Consider the following 14,339-nt stretch of genomic DNA (forward strand, 5'->3'; position numbering starts at 1 on the left):
GTATCTGATATGAAACTTAAAAATGACTGGTTATATGGTTTTATCTGTCTCAGGTGCAAATTTTTTCAGATATCAGAGACAAACCTTCGCAAGCATGTTGATTCACATCCAAATTGCAGCTATTCTATACGTCTTATTAATTTGATGAAAGTTCCTATTAAAGGCAACTTTTTACACAAGCCAGATAAAATGATTAATCTTAAAAATTCTTCAACATTCGGCATGCAACATATCAAGTCAGAAACCGTTAATACGATGTCTTTTGCACAAGAGGATAAATTTGATATTCATGAAAATGAGACAAGAAGCTCAGAAGGGAATTTTAAATTTTCTAACACTAAGCATTTGGAAAACTAACATAAAAAAAACAGAAAAAAAACTAGGAAATATAATAGGTGTGGCAAGGAAAACATTTATCAAAATGTAGAAAAGGTTGTAAAAAATTAGAAAACAAATTAAACTCGTATAATTCAAAAGAAGTAAACCGCATAAAACACGGAAAACAGTCTTATTACAAATAAATACAAATTAAAATTTTGCAAAAAAAACTATTAAAGAATTTGCAAAATTTGCCAAGTAAACATTTAACCAATTATAAGGTAGGGGTGTGGTGGGAGCGATTCACTCATTTAATATAAAAACTGTGTATGGGATGAAAATTCTTCTCTCTTTATGCGGAAAATTTTATTTGGGTAATAAGGGGAATTTTATCCAAGCAGAACAAGGGAGGTCTATTCAAAGGGGAGATAATTTACTTTAGAGAGGGAAATTATGGATGATATGATAAATGGGATCCACAGGCTGTGGAGGGCATTGTTGGCCCGTTTTTAAATATCAATATGGTAATCCCAGTTTATGTGGGTTGACATGGCAACAACCAGTAATTTCATAGGGCTAACTGACATTTCAAGTTTTTAAATTAAAAAATTTTTAATTTTTTTTAATTTTTAATCAGGGAGTAGTTATTTTTTTCTCCCTTGCATTAGGCGACACTTGTCTGTTTAGGCTGTTGTCTTGTTAAAGTAAAGGTTAGTTTTTTTTGTTTTTTTTCTCATTTATTGCAGTCTTTTTACATTATTGAGAGAGAAAGAGAGATTTATTTAACAAAAAACAGCATCAGTATCAACAGAAAGGTTTTCAAATAAATAGTAATAATAAGAGGGAGAGGTGAAGGTCTATAAATCTACTTATTATTTAGTAGATCAAGGAAAAAATGTCAATCGAAAGCTATGGGGTATTGAAGAAAATTATCTAAGGTTCTTGCAGCTTTATTTTGTATTTAAAATTTAAATTTTAAATTAAAAAATTTTAATTTAAAAATTAAAAAGATATGGAAAAGTGGACATTTCAGGCGAGGTTGGCCAGGTAAAAGTAGAGGTAGTCTCAAAAAAATTAGTTGTTGACTTTACAGGTTTGAACGTCATATCATCAGTAAAGGCATCTCTCATATCTGTTACAGTAAATCCAATTTTTTCTTCTCAAATTTTGGAAACATGTCTCTAAGGCAGTTAGATTATCAAAAAATTTAAATCCTTCCAAGAAATCGACATGAAAGCATTTTATGATTGGAAGAAATAAAATTGGGAAAAGAGGGTTCCCTGGGAAACACAATTGTAAATTTGGAGGAATGAGTGCATGTTTTATGTATTTGATAACTTATGTTCTATTAGAGAGGAAAGACATACTTATCATAGGCAGCGCAATAGCGCTGCCTAAGTAAAGAACAATGTTGGCACAATGTATTATTTATTTCTTTGTTTTAGACCAGGGCACTTCGTATCGAAAGAGTTGTAGAAACTTCGAAAAGGGTTCATTTGATTGTAAATTGGAAGGGCTTGTGCCCTTTTTAATAGCCAAAAGTGATTAGAAGGCAACTAGCACCCCTACCACGCCCACCATTTCCCCAAACACATCCAATCAAAATTTTGAGATATCCATTGGGTTCAACGTATTTAAATGTTCTGGAAATTAGGTCATTGAGGATGACACCCCCCCCCACAGCCCTCAGGGCAAGGGTTGTAAGTTATGCCCTGGGGGTATATAAAGTTTTTGTAGAAAATGTTGTTGTAGGAACTCTTAAAGGGCTCATTTGATTGAAAATAGAAAGGGCTAGTGCCCAGTCAAAAGTGATTGGAGGGCAACTCACCCCCCTCTCAGGCCCACCACTTCCCCAAACACATCCAATCCAAATTTTGAGATAACCATTTTGTTAAACGAAGTTGAAAGTTCTGGAAATTATGTCTTTTAGGATGACAAACCCCTCACACCCCTCAGGGCAAGGGTGGTAAATTATGACCTGGGGAAATATAAGGTTTTTGTTGATAGTGTTGTACTACAAACTCCAAAAAGAGCTGATTCAATTGGAAATTCAAGGGGTTACTGCCCTTTTTAATAGTCAAAAGTGATTGGAGGGCAACTAATGCCCACCATTTCCCCAAACACATCCAATCAGTGTTTTGAGATAGCCATTTTGTTCAACGTAGTTGAAAGTTCTGGAAATTAGGTCTTTGAGGATGATAACCCCTCAGAGCCCTCAGGGCAAGGGTTGTAAGTTATGTCCTGGGGGCATATAAAGTTTTTATGGGAAGTACTGTCTTAGAAAGGGCTCATTCAATTGGAAATTGAAAGGGTCAGTGCCCTTTTTAATAGTCAAAAGTGATTGGAGGGCAACTAACCCCCCTCTCATGTCCACCATTTCCCTAAACACATCCAATCAAAATTTTGAGATAGCCATTTTGTTCAACATAGTTTAAATGTTCTATGAAATTAGGTCTTTGAGGATGACACCCCCCCACAGCCCTCAGGGCAAGGGTTGTAAGTTATGCCCTGGGGGTATAGTAAGGTTTTTATAGAAAGTGTTGTTGTAGAAACTCTTAAAAGGGCTCATTTGATTGAAAATTGAAAGGGCTAGTGACCATTTTAATGGTCGAAATTAATTCGAGGGCAATTAACCACCCTCTCACGCCCACCATTTCCTCAAACGCATCCAATCAAAATTTTGAGATAGCCATTTTGTTAAACGATAGTTGAACGTTCTGGAAATTATGTCTTTGTGGATGAAAAACCCCCCACACCTCTGAGGGCAAGGGTTGTAATTTATGCCCTGGGGAAATATAAGGTTTTTATAGATAGCTTTGTTGTAGAAAATTCAAAAGGGCTCATTCAATTGGTAATTGAAGGAGCTACTGTCCTTTTCAAATAGTCGAAAGTGATTGGATGGGCAACTAATGCCCACCATTTCCTCACGCCCATCCAATCAAAATTTTGAGATAGCCATTTTGTTCAACATAGTTAAAAGTTCTGGAAATGAGGTCTTGGAGGATAACAACCTCCCCGCACCCCTCAGGGCAAGGGTTATAAGTTATGCCCTGGGGGCATATCAAGTTTTTATAGATAGTGTTGTTGTACAAACTTCAAAAAGAGCTCAGTCAATTGGAAATTCAAAGGGATAGTGCCCTTTTTAATAGTCAAAAGGGATTGGAGGGAACCTAACCCTCGTCTTATGCCCACTGTAAATTATGCCCTGGGGTTATATAACATTTTTATAGAGAGCATTGCTGTAGAAACTTCAAAGAGGGGTCATTTGATTAGAAATTGAAAGGGCTAGTGCCATTTTTAATAGTCGAAAGTTATTGAAGGGCAACTAACCCCCCTCACGCCCACCATTTCCCCAAACACATCCAATTAAACTTTTGGAGATAGCCATTTTGTTCAACATAGTTGAACAATTCATGAAAATTATGCTTTGAGGATGACACTCCCCACAGCCCTCAGGGCAAGGGTTGTAAGTTATGCCCTGGGGTTAGATAAGGTTTTTATAGAAAGCATTGTTGTAGACACTTCAAAAGTGGCTCATTCGATTGGAAATTGAAAGGGCTAATGCCCTTTCCAATATGCGAAATTGATTGAAGGGCTATTAACCCCCTCTCACGCCCACCATTTCCCCAAAGACATACAATCAAAATTTTGAGATAGCCATTTTGTTCAACGTAGTTGAAAGGTCTGGAAATTGGGACTTTGAGGATGACACCGCCCCCCCCACACCCCTCAGGGCAAGGTTTGTAAGTTACGCCCTGGGAGCATATATGTTTTTCATAGAAAGTTTTGTCGTAGAAACTTCAAAAGGGCTCATTCAATTGGAAATTCAAAGAGTTAGTGCCCTTTTCAAATAGTCAAAAGTGATTGGATGGGTGACTAACCCCCCTCTGCCACGTTCCCAACACATCCAATCAAAATTTTGAGATAGCCATTTTGTTCAACATAGTTAAAAGTTCTGGAAATGAGGTCTTGGAGGATAACAACCTCCCCGCACCCCTCAGGGCAAGGGTTATAAGTTATGCCCTGGGGGCATATCAAGTTTTTATAGATAGTGTTGTTGTACAAACTTCAAAAAGAGCTCAGTCAATTGGAAATTCAAAGGGATAGTGCCCTTTTTAATAGTCAAAAGGATTGGAGGGAACTAACCTCGTCTTGCACTGTAAATTATGCCCTGGGGTTATATAACATTTTTATAGGGCATTGCTGTAGAAACTTCAAAGAGGGGTCATTTGATTAGAAATTGAAAGGGCTAGTGCCATTTTTAATAGTCGAAAGTTATTGAAGGGCAACTAACCCCCTCTCACGCCCACCATTTCCACAAATACATCCAATCAAACTTTTGAGATAGCCATTTTGTTCAACATAGTTGAACAATCTGAAAAATATGTTTGAGGAGGACACTCCCCCCACAGCCCTCAGGGCAAGGGTTGTAAGTTATGCCCTGAAGTTAGATAAGGTTTTTATAGAAAGCATTGTCGTAGACACTTCAAAAGTGGCTCATTCGATTGGAAATTCAGAGGGCTAGTACCCTTTTTAATAGTCGAGGGTGATTGGAGGGCAACTAACCCTCCTCTCTCGCCCACTATTTCCCCAAACACATCCAATCAAAATTTTGAGATAGCCCTTTTGTTCAATGTTTTTTAAATGTTCCGGAAATTAGGTCATTGAGGATGACAACGTCTCCCCCCCCCATATCCCTCAAGGCAAGGGTTATAAGTTATGCCCTGAGGGCATAAAGATTTTTATAGAAAGTGGTGTTGTAGGAACTTCAAAAGGGCTCATTTGATTGGAAATTCAAAGGGTTAGTGCCCTTTTTAATAGTCAATAGTGATTGGAGGGCAACTAACCCCCCTCTCACGCCCACGACTTTCCCAAACACATCCAATCAAAATTTTGACATAGAAATTTTGTTCGACAAAGTTGCTAGCTCTGGAAATTATGTCTTTTAGGATGAGAAACCTCCTACACCCCTCAGGGCAAGGGTTGTAAGTTATGCCCTGGGGGTATATCAAGTTTTTATAGATATTATTGTTGTACAAACTTCAAAAAGAGCTCATTCAATTGGAAATTCAAAGGGCTATTGCTCTAAATTTTATGAAATTAGGTCTCATGCCCACCGATTCCCCAAACATGTCCAATCAAAATTTTGAGATAGCCATTTTGTTCAACATAGTTTAAATTTTATGAAATTAGGTCTTTGAGGATGACAACTCCCCACAACCCCCAGGGCAAGGGTTGTAAGTTATGCCCTTGGGGCATATAAAGTTTTTATAGAAAGTGTTGTCATAGAAACTTCATAAAGGGCTCATTCAATCGGAAATTGAAAGGGCTAGTGCCCTTTTTCATAGTCAAAAGTTATTGGAGGGTAACTTACCCCCCTCTCGCGCCCACCATTTCCCCAAACACACTCATTCAAAATTTTGAAAAATTTTTCAAAAGCGATCGGAGAGCAAATGACCCCCCCCCCCGCCCATCATTTCCCCCAAAACTTCCAATGAACATTTTGATATAGCCATTTTGTTGAATGTAGTTTAAGGGTCTGGAAATTGTTTCTTTGAGTATGACAACTACCCTCCCCACAGCCCTCAGGGCTAAGGTTGTAAGTTGTGCCCTGGGGGGCATATAAGGTTTTTATAGAAAGTTTTGTCGTAAACACTTCAAAAAGGGCCCGTTTGATTGGAAATTGAGAGGGCTATTGCCCTTTTTAATAGTCGAAAGTAATCGGAGGGATAATCACCCCCCCCCCCCCACGCCTATCATTTCCCCAAACACTTCCGATCAATATTTTGTTATGTTCATTTCGTTCAACATAGTTGAAAGGTCTGGAAATTATGTCTTTGAGGATGACAACCCTCCCCCATAGCCATCAGGACAAGGGTCGTAAGTTATGCCCTTGGGGCATATAAGGCTCTTATAGAAAGTTTTGTTGTAGAAGCTTCAAAAAGGGCTGATTCGATTCAAAATTGAGAGGACTAGTGCATTTTTTTTAGTCAAAAGTGATCAGCGGGCAAATGGCCTTCCCTCCCACGCCCATCATTTCCCAAACACTTCCAATCAAAATTTGAAATAGCCATTTTGTTCAACGTATTTGAAAGGTCTAGAAACTATGTATTTGAGGATATCAAATCCCCCCAGGCCTCATGACAATGGTTGTAAGTTATGCCCGGGAGGCATATAAGGCTTTTATAGAAGCCATGGTCATATAAACTTCGAAGGGGGCTTATTGGATTAGTAATCAGACGCTCTAGTGCTCTTTTTAAGAGTCCAAGTGATCGGAGGGCAGCTATCCCTACCTATACACTCACGCGAAATGCATCTAATAGAAATTGTGAGATAGCCATTCTATTCAAAATAGTCTAAATATCATATTGAAACAAACCCCAGAGATTAGGGGCAAGGGTTGTAAGTTATTCCCAGGGGGTATTTAAGGTTTTTATGGTAGGGATGGCTGTTTAACTTTAGAAGAGGCTCAGTATAAAACGTCAATATATTGACGTTTTATATGTCAATATAAAACGAACAGAAAGTAATTAAAAAACCTATTTCCTTTCAGAGTTTGACTCTGTTATTTATTTTAATTTCTGGTTGTTTTGGGTTTCATTTATTTATTGATACTGATTTGTGGTAGTTGTATGCTTGGTAGATTATTCGATTCTATTCGTGTTCATTTTTGGTTTAATGGAGCTCTACTTTTTTTTTGAAAAACTTATTTTGTGGAAAAAGTTTTTTGAATTAATTCTATTTAAAAAAAGACCAACTTGAAATTTATTAATGCCTTTTTTTTTAATTTATTGAATAGTGCAAGTTTGGTGCTATAATATTGAGCTAGCTATTGCGTTTATAAGTTTGTGAAGAAGAAGATTTACAAGTTTCTTTTTCTTTAAATTCAAATTCTTTAATGCAGTGAGTCAGCTTTGGACAATTTACCACGCTTACGTAGATTCCCTGTAATACAAATGGATTTTTCAATTGACTTGATATGTATCGTTCGTCATTAGAATTTTTTTTATTGGAGATATTTTTATTTTATTTTTCTCAGGGAAAGAGGCAATAATTTTTTGTTTTAATTATGTCTCTTATATTTCTATTTTGTTTTAGAAGTTGAAAGTAGTCTCCTAAGAGACAGTAAGGAGCTTTTCGAAATTACAGATCTGTTGTCTCCCAAACAAGATGTTTCTTCGGGTACTTTTTTGGGCATTTCAGGACAAAATGAGCTTCAACCTGAGACACTAGAATCGAGTTCTGTATCTTCTGACAATGCAGGCAAGTCTCAAGCATTTTGTTTTTACAGAATCATTTATACAGGATAGCAGTTTATTTGAAACAAATTAGTAAAAGTCGACAAGCCACTATGTAGGAATTGTCTTGTTCCAATGCCTTTTGCCTTTATTTGCCAAAGTCTCCAAAGCCTTTTGCCAAAGTCTCTTTTGCCTTTAATTTGTAAATTTTTTTTGGATTTTTGTGTTTGGTTGATGGATAGAGAAGGGCAAGGTCAAACATGTTGAATGCTGAGAATTGATGTGTTGGTAACGAGTAGGGGCTGTATAGTTGCTTATGAGTGATTTTTATATGATAGTTCTTTTTTGTTGTTTTCTTTTGCCTAGTTGGGGTAGTGATCTCTTGTACAAGCTTAGCTTCTGGATTTTGTTATTTTTGGTTGATGAATAAACCCTAATTTAACTATAATAAAAAAAAATGGTTTTAGACTAAGAAAGATTTTAGACTAAGATTGTTTTTCTAAAAGCTAGAAAGCTCGGGTGAAAAACAGCATTGGTATTTAATTCTAAATTAACATATGTTTCTGTTTTTTCTATCCTTATTTAAAAATAAAAAAATATAATTTTCTTTAATTTGCACCATGTTGGCTTAGTATTCAAGGTGGTATTATCCAAGTCCAACAAGACATTAATCAACCTCTAATTTTTACAGGTAATACCTTTTGTTTGTTGTTGTTAATAAGAAGGCGTATGTGAGTGATATAGTAGGACAGTAATTCTGGCTTATTGAATGGGAAGATATGGAATGAATGAATCCAACTACAAAACTGTCTTGTCCCATTGGTAGAAGTTATAGCTGTAAGCTTTTTGCAAAACTCGTCCTGATGATGGATTTGACATATAATGCTCATATATACGATTGTTTTATAAACGTCTGTAAATAGCACCAAAATGAAGTGCCGTATGGCTATAGAAGGTATGCTTTTTGGTGCAGTTTCAGAATAATAAAGATTGGGGAATGACAAACAAAAAACAATCATCTTTTGAGAATATTTGGTACAAACATTTCTATTATGAACTTTAAGCAACAAATTTTGTTTCATTATTACCCTAAAAGTGAACAAATTAGCCTAATGGATGAAAATTGACGCTTGAAGCAGTGAAGAAGAGTAGGCAGCAAACCCCTTCATTTTAAGTTTTTCTTGCTTCAAATAAAAATGAGATAAGGAATTGAAAGACTAAATCAAACGTTTGGTTGTTCGGTATGGTCACTGTATATAAATAATTTAACAGTGAGATCACGGGTCAGTGATTTTTCGCACTACATCCTTGGCGTGTAAAAACAGATCCTCCCATTTAATCTGTCATTAGCGGGTCAGTGTACAATGTTGAGGCTAAGTTTAGCGTTCAAGAGAAATCTGACTTGTCTTTCCATTAAAAAATCGAATGTCGCTTATGTTTATAGTTGTTTAAATGTTCTCCAGAGCACTTGCATCTCGGTCCCGCTTTGTATAATGGTTGAGATAGGGAATGATCGTACTGTATTATATCTATATACAGTGGGTATGGTTAAAAATTATTATTGTGAAAACATTTGCTCGAAAACGTTGACTTGTTTTTGAAAGAAAGGATTGGAGTTTAAAAATAGATAGCTTAGGCTATATTATTTTTGTTTACCTCTTATAAAAATTTCTGTACCTAATCGGTTTAGAAGCATGTTCTTGGCCAAAAATGAAGGTTATATCAGGATATAAAATCTATCTTCCTTTCCCTTCCCATCCTCCTTCCCTGTCAAGATCCCACTCAAGTCAATTTTTCCTACCGTATCAATGTGGCTGTTTAGAGAGACTTTGCATACGCACTATATTCTATGATATATATTACTTATTCTACCGGACTATAAACTTGGAAGCCGTGATCATCCTGATTGCTCTTTGTCCTCCTGTATTCCCCTCAACTTCTCCCCTCTCTTAATTCCTTTACTTATTTATAATTATTTTATTTGAATTGCATATTTATCTTTAACTTAAGTATAAATTTTACTCTATAAGTACTTTTGCATTTGCAGTGGTATTTCTGGTACTACAAAAGTAAAAGTATCGTAATTAATAACGAGTATCTTGCAAAAATTTGTTTTCAGGTTAGATAATAAGAAAACGAAAAGGGAGTTTTTTTCACATACCACCATAAATCTGTAGGGTTTAACTACTTGCAACGTTAATCATCTGATTAACTTATAGAGAAGATTTAAGTTTTATCTAATTGTATTCTTTTTGCACAGCTTAAGGTTTGTTGCTTGTGTTGGTGATCGCTGTTCTTGAATGAATTCCTGTTTGTTTTGTCTCTTTTGCCACTGTTCATAAGATTTTCTTATTCTAGAAGTCGAAATTCCTATGTTGGAACAGAAGTGTGGATATCCAGAAGTTGTATTTTACAGCACAGATGACCGATTTGAAAAAGGTTCTGTTGATCAACTAACAGTGCAGAACAACAGTAAGTTAGATGATAATCATCAGCACGAAATTGCTATTATTGGTAGATCAGAAGAAATTCCTACAGCACATTTTGCTGTTGCTGCAAAACAACTAGAACAGACTAAAGGATATCTCGTTGTCCTGCTAAAGAAACTAAGAGAGGACAACAAAAAAGATCAGAAACTTGTTCCAAACCAGGATATTCTTCTTATATCTAGGAGAAAATGTAACTCAATTAAATTGTGTAAAAAAAAATCTTCTGGAAATTATTCGGTGACCAACATACAAGAGAAATTGTGTAAGGCAGATAAACGATGGACCTGTCGAATATGTGAAAAGATTTTTTCCAGTTGTTCGAGTTTGCAGATACATCTAGGCCGCCACCAAAGATTCCAAGGGCAAGCATTGGACAAGAAATTTTTTTCGCGTATCAACAGTTTGAATAGACATAAAAAGATCCATTTTGGGGACAAATATTTTCAGTGTGGTTTTTGTGCAAAAAAGTTTTTCGCGGCCCTCTATTTGAAAATGCATCAGAGAATTCACTCTGGGGGTAAACCTTATGAATGTAGAATTTGTGAGAAAAACTTTCCCTGTAGGGGTAATCTGACAAAACATCAAAGAACACACACTGGAGGAAAACCCTTTGAGCGTAAAACTAGTGATAACAAATTCTCCAAAGCGAGCACATTGAAATTGCATAAAAAAACACACACTGGGGAAAAACCCTATGAGTGTCAAATTTGTGCAAAAACATTTTCCTACTTGAGCAACTTGAAATTACATCAAAGAACACACTTTGGGGAAAGGCCCTATGAGTGTAAAACTTGTCAGAAACAATTTTCCTATAGCAGTAATCTGACAAAACATCAAAGAATACACACTGGAGAAAGCCCCTATGAGTGTAAAACTTGTGAGAAAAAATTCTCCCAGCTTAGCAATCTGAAAAAACATCAAAAAACACACTCTGGGGAAAGGCCCTATGAGTGTAAAACTTGTGAGAAAAAATTCTCCCAGCTTAGTAATCTGAAACAACATCAAAGAATACACTCTGGAGAAAGGCCCTATGAGTGTAAAACTTGTCAGAAACAATTTACCCATAGCAGTACTCTGACAAAACATCAAAGAATACACTCTGGAGAAAGGCCCTATGAGTGTAAATCTTGTGAGAAAAACTTCTCCCAGCTTAGTAGTCTGAAAAAACATCAAAATACACACTCTGGGGAAAGGCCCTATGAGTGTAAAACTTGTGAGAAAAAATTCTCCCAGCTTAGCAATCTGAAACAACATCAAAGAATACACTCTGGAGAAAGGCCCTATGAGTGTAAAACTTGTGAGAAAAAATTCTCCCAGCTTAGTCATCTGAAAGAACATCAAAGAATACACTCTGGTGAAAGGCCCTATGAGTGTAAAACTTGTGAGAAAAAATTCTCCCATGTTGGTAATCTGAAAAAACATCAAAAAACACACTCTGGGGAAAGGCCCTATGAGTGTAAAACTTGTGATAAAAAATTCTCCCAGCTTAGTCATCTGAAAAAACATCAAAGAATGCACTCTGGGGAAAGGCCCTATGAGTGTAAAACTTGTCAGAAAAAATTTTCCCAGCTTTGTAATCTGAAAAAACATCAAAGAATACACTCTGGAGAAAGGCCCTATGAGTGTAAAACTTGTCAGAAAAAATTCTCCCAGCTTTGTAATCTGAAAATACATCAAAGAATACACTCTGGGGAAAGGCCCCATGAGTGTCAAACTTGTGAGAAAAAATTCTCCCTCCTTAGTAATCTGAAAAAACATCAAAGAATACACTCTGGAGAAAGGTCCTATGAGTGTAAAACCTGTGAGAAAAAATTCTCCCAGCTTAGTAATCTGAAAAAAACATCAAAGAACACACTGGGGAAAGGCCCTATGAGTGTAAAACGTGTGAGAAAAGATTTTCTCGAACAGATAATTTACAATTGCATCAGAGAACGCACTCTGGTGAAAAACCCTATTTGTTTAAAACTTGCAAGAAAAAGTTCGCTCATATGGACTGCTTAAAATCACATCAAAGAAGTCATTCAGACAGTAGCTGTTAGTGTAAACTTGGTGAAAAACAGTATTTTCATAGGCCTAAGCCAACTATCTAATTCTATAAGTGAACTTATTCTAGTGAATTTAATCACTCAAGTGCATAATTTTATAGGCATCAAAAGCTGGACTTTCTTTTAATGAAGGAGAAAGTTTTTTGGTCTGTATAGGATAAGAAGAAGTCCCCCTCCCCCTTATTCCAAATTACTGAAAACCTACTTTCAGTTCAAGGAATTAAACAATATAAGAAATTGTAGTTGTGACAGGCATGTTTTGCAGCATCATTTAAGTCTAGTGTGGTTTATACTAAAAATCTATTAAATGAGTGAGGTTTTGACTATTTTTTGATATTTTTGGGTTGTTAGTTTTTGTTTATTTTTCAAATTTAAACATATTTCTTGAAAAAAAAATGTATTATCTAAAAATGTCTTTCTGAGGATCAATTTAGTTGATGTTGTAATAACCACTTGGGCAGTCACTTTTGGAACAAGAATGTCGACCCTTCTCCTTACTAATTCCTTTTTCTCTGCCACAACTCCCTCATTCCCTTCGTTTATATCTACAATCAACACTGACAGGAAAAAAAGGCGACAGAAATCATGTGAATGCGCACCTTCAGTCATAGTTCACAAGACATAGAAACAACTTTAAATACTTTGTTTTCTATTGTTATGTTCATATTAGCGTCTCATGTTTTTTCCTTTTTTTGAAACATTTGAAAAAAACAACAACAAGGAAGCAGAATATGTTAAAGGTCACAACTGTTCAAAAAGAAGTTAAAAGCTAAAAATTGTCATTATGTTTCTTTAAATATTTTTCTTTAACCTTCTTTGAAATTTGTATGTTTTGTCAGCTAATTGGTTTAATTTGTTAATATTCAGTCTGATTTTGTTCGATTTTTTTAAAGCGTTCTTGGACCAAGAAATATAGTAGCTGACTTAATTCAAGTCAAATCTAGTGCTTATTGTATTTCTGACAAGGTATGAATGACAAGAAGTTATTTCTTTGTCTGTCAGACAATTCTCTAATTGCTTGACAAGATTTTCAGGGGAACCCTAATGGATTCCTTTTTAAATACCAATAGACCATTGAATTAAACCTATTTAAAATCCATCAGCAAAATTTGTAACATCTTTCTGGAGAATTTTGGGCAACAGAAGAATTTGAGGGTAACACAATCAGAGTAGCTGTCGTTATGGTGGTAAAAGGCTTGAAGTTGATTGCAGTTGATCTATAGCCAACTTATGCCCGTGCCACATCATAGTCACATCTATGGATATAGAAGCCAAATATCATAAATGGCAAGGCGATTTTCTTGATTTTAGCGTCATACTTGTATTTAAAAAGCAAAAAATTAATATTGCAAGAAATTAGTGTAAAGAGTTTGCACCAACAGTAATTAGTGTCCAACTGTTCTCTACTAATACTAAGTCTTCTTAACTTCTGTCAAATTCCTCTCCCAAATAGAAAAATCGCTGTTCTAAGTTTTCATCTTTTCTAGTATTAAAAATTATGCCTTAAACCTTGATTCGGATTGGTCATGCCCGTGCCACATCATAGTCACATCTATCGATAAAGAAAGACAAATATCACGAATGACGTGGCAATTTTCCTGATTTTAGTGTCACACTTGTGTTTAATAAGCAAATAATCAAAATTGCAAGAAATTAGTTTAAAGAGTTTGCTCCAAGAGTAATTTGTGTCCAACTGTTCTCTACTAATGGTGTCTTCTTAACTTTGGTCAAATTCCTCTCCCAGATAGAAAAACCGCTGTTCTAAGTTTCCATCTTTTCTAGTTTCAAAAATTATGCCTTAAACGTTGACTCTGATTGGTCAGTCAAGAAATTTATGCTTGAAACTTGAACAATGTTCAACTCGAGAAATTACGAACGGCGAACGTAATTGGCGCTGTAGTCGCGCGTAATTTTGAATTTATCGGCAAGTGTGACTATAATGTGGCACGGGCATTAGTCCAATGTCGCAACGCACTTGTTACTACAAACCCTTTCCTTTAACATTTGAATAGAAGTTTAAAATGCTTGTCCTTTATTGCACAATCAATCGCCAATGGATATTTGTAATTTCAGCTGATAGGATTTTATATCTTCTTGTAGTGTTTAATCAAAGAGTATGGGCAACATACAAGGGTGTGACCTGGCGCCTAGCCTTGCAAATGCCTCCTAGCGTTTGGTGACATTTGACATTTTTTCAGTTTAATAATAAGAATAATTAATTTAATTAGTGTAGTAGGTAAAATTAGAGT

At 35.8% G+C, this 14,339-nt stretch overlaps 1 protein-coding gene across 4 annotated transcripts in view; it reads left to right on the forward strand.

Moving 5' to 3' along the window:
- The window catches only part of LOC148943277 (uncharacterized), a 46,509-nt gene extending 33,761 nt beyond the window's left edge, over positions 1-12,748 (forward strand). For 3 of the 4 annotated variants that reach the window (XM_089100876.1, XM_089100878.1, XM_089100877.1), the window contains exons 3-4: positions 7,417-7,581; positions 9,915-12,748. In XM_089100876.1, coding sequence (XP_088957002.1) covers positions 7,417-7,581; positions 9,915-12,046 — 2,297 coding nt within the window. In that variant the 3' untranslated portion in view covers positions 12,047-12,748. Of the gene's footprint in view, positions 1-15; positions 315-7,414; positions 7,582-9,914 lie in introns of those variants that run through there. The other variant, XM_089100879.1, reaches the window with a different exon arrangement.
- The last annotated feature ends 1,591 nt before the right edge of the window (positions 12,749-14,339 follow it).

The sequence above is a fragment of the Artemia sp. Qi Xiang Cuo genome, chromosome 15, assembly GCF_049724085.1.
Source record: "Artemia sp. Qi Xiang Cuo chromosome 15, ASM4972408v1, whole genome shotgun sequence".
Taxonomy (NCBI): domain Eukaryota; kingdom Metazoa; phylum Arthropoda; class Branchiopoda; order Anostraca; family Artemiidae; genus Artemia; species Artemia sp. Qi Xiang Cuo.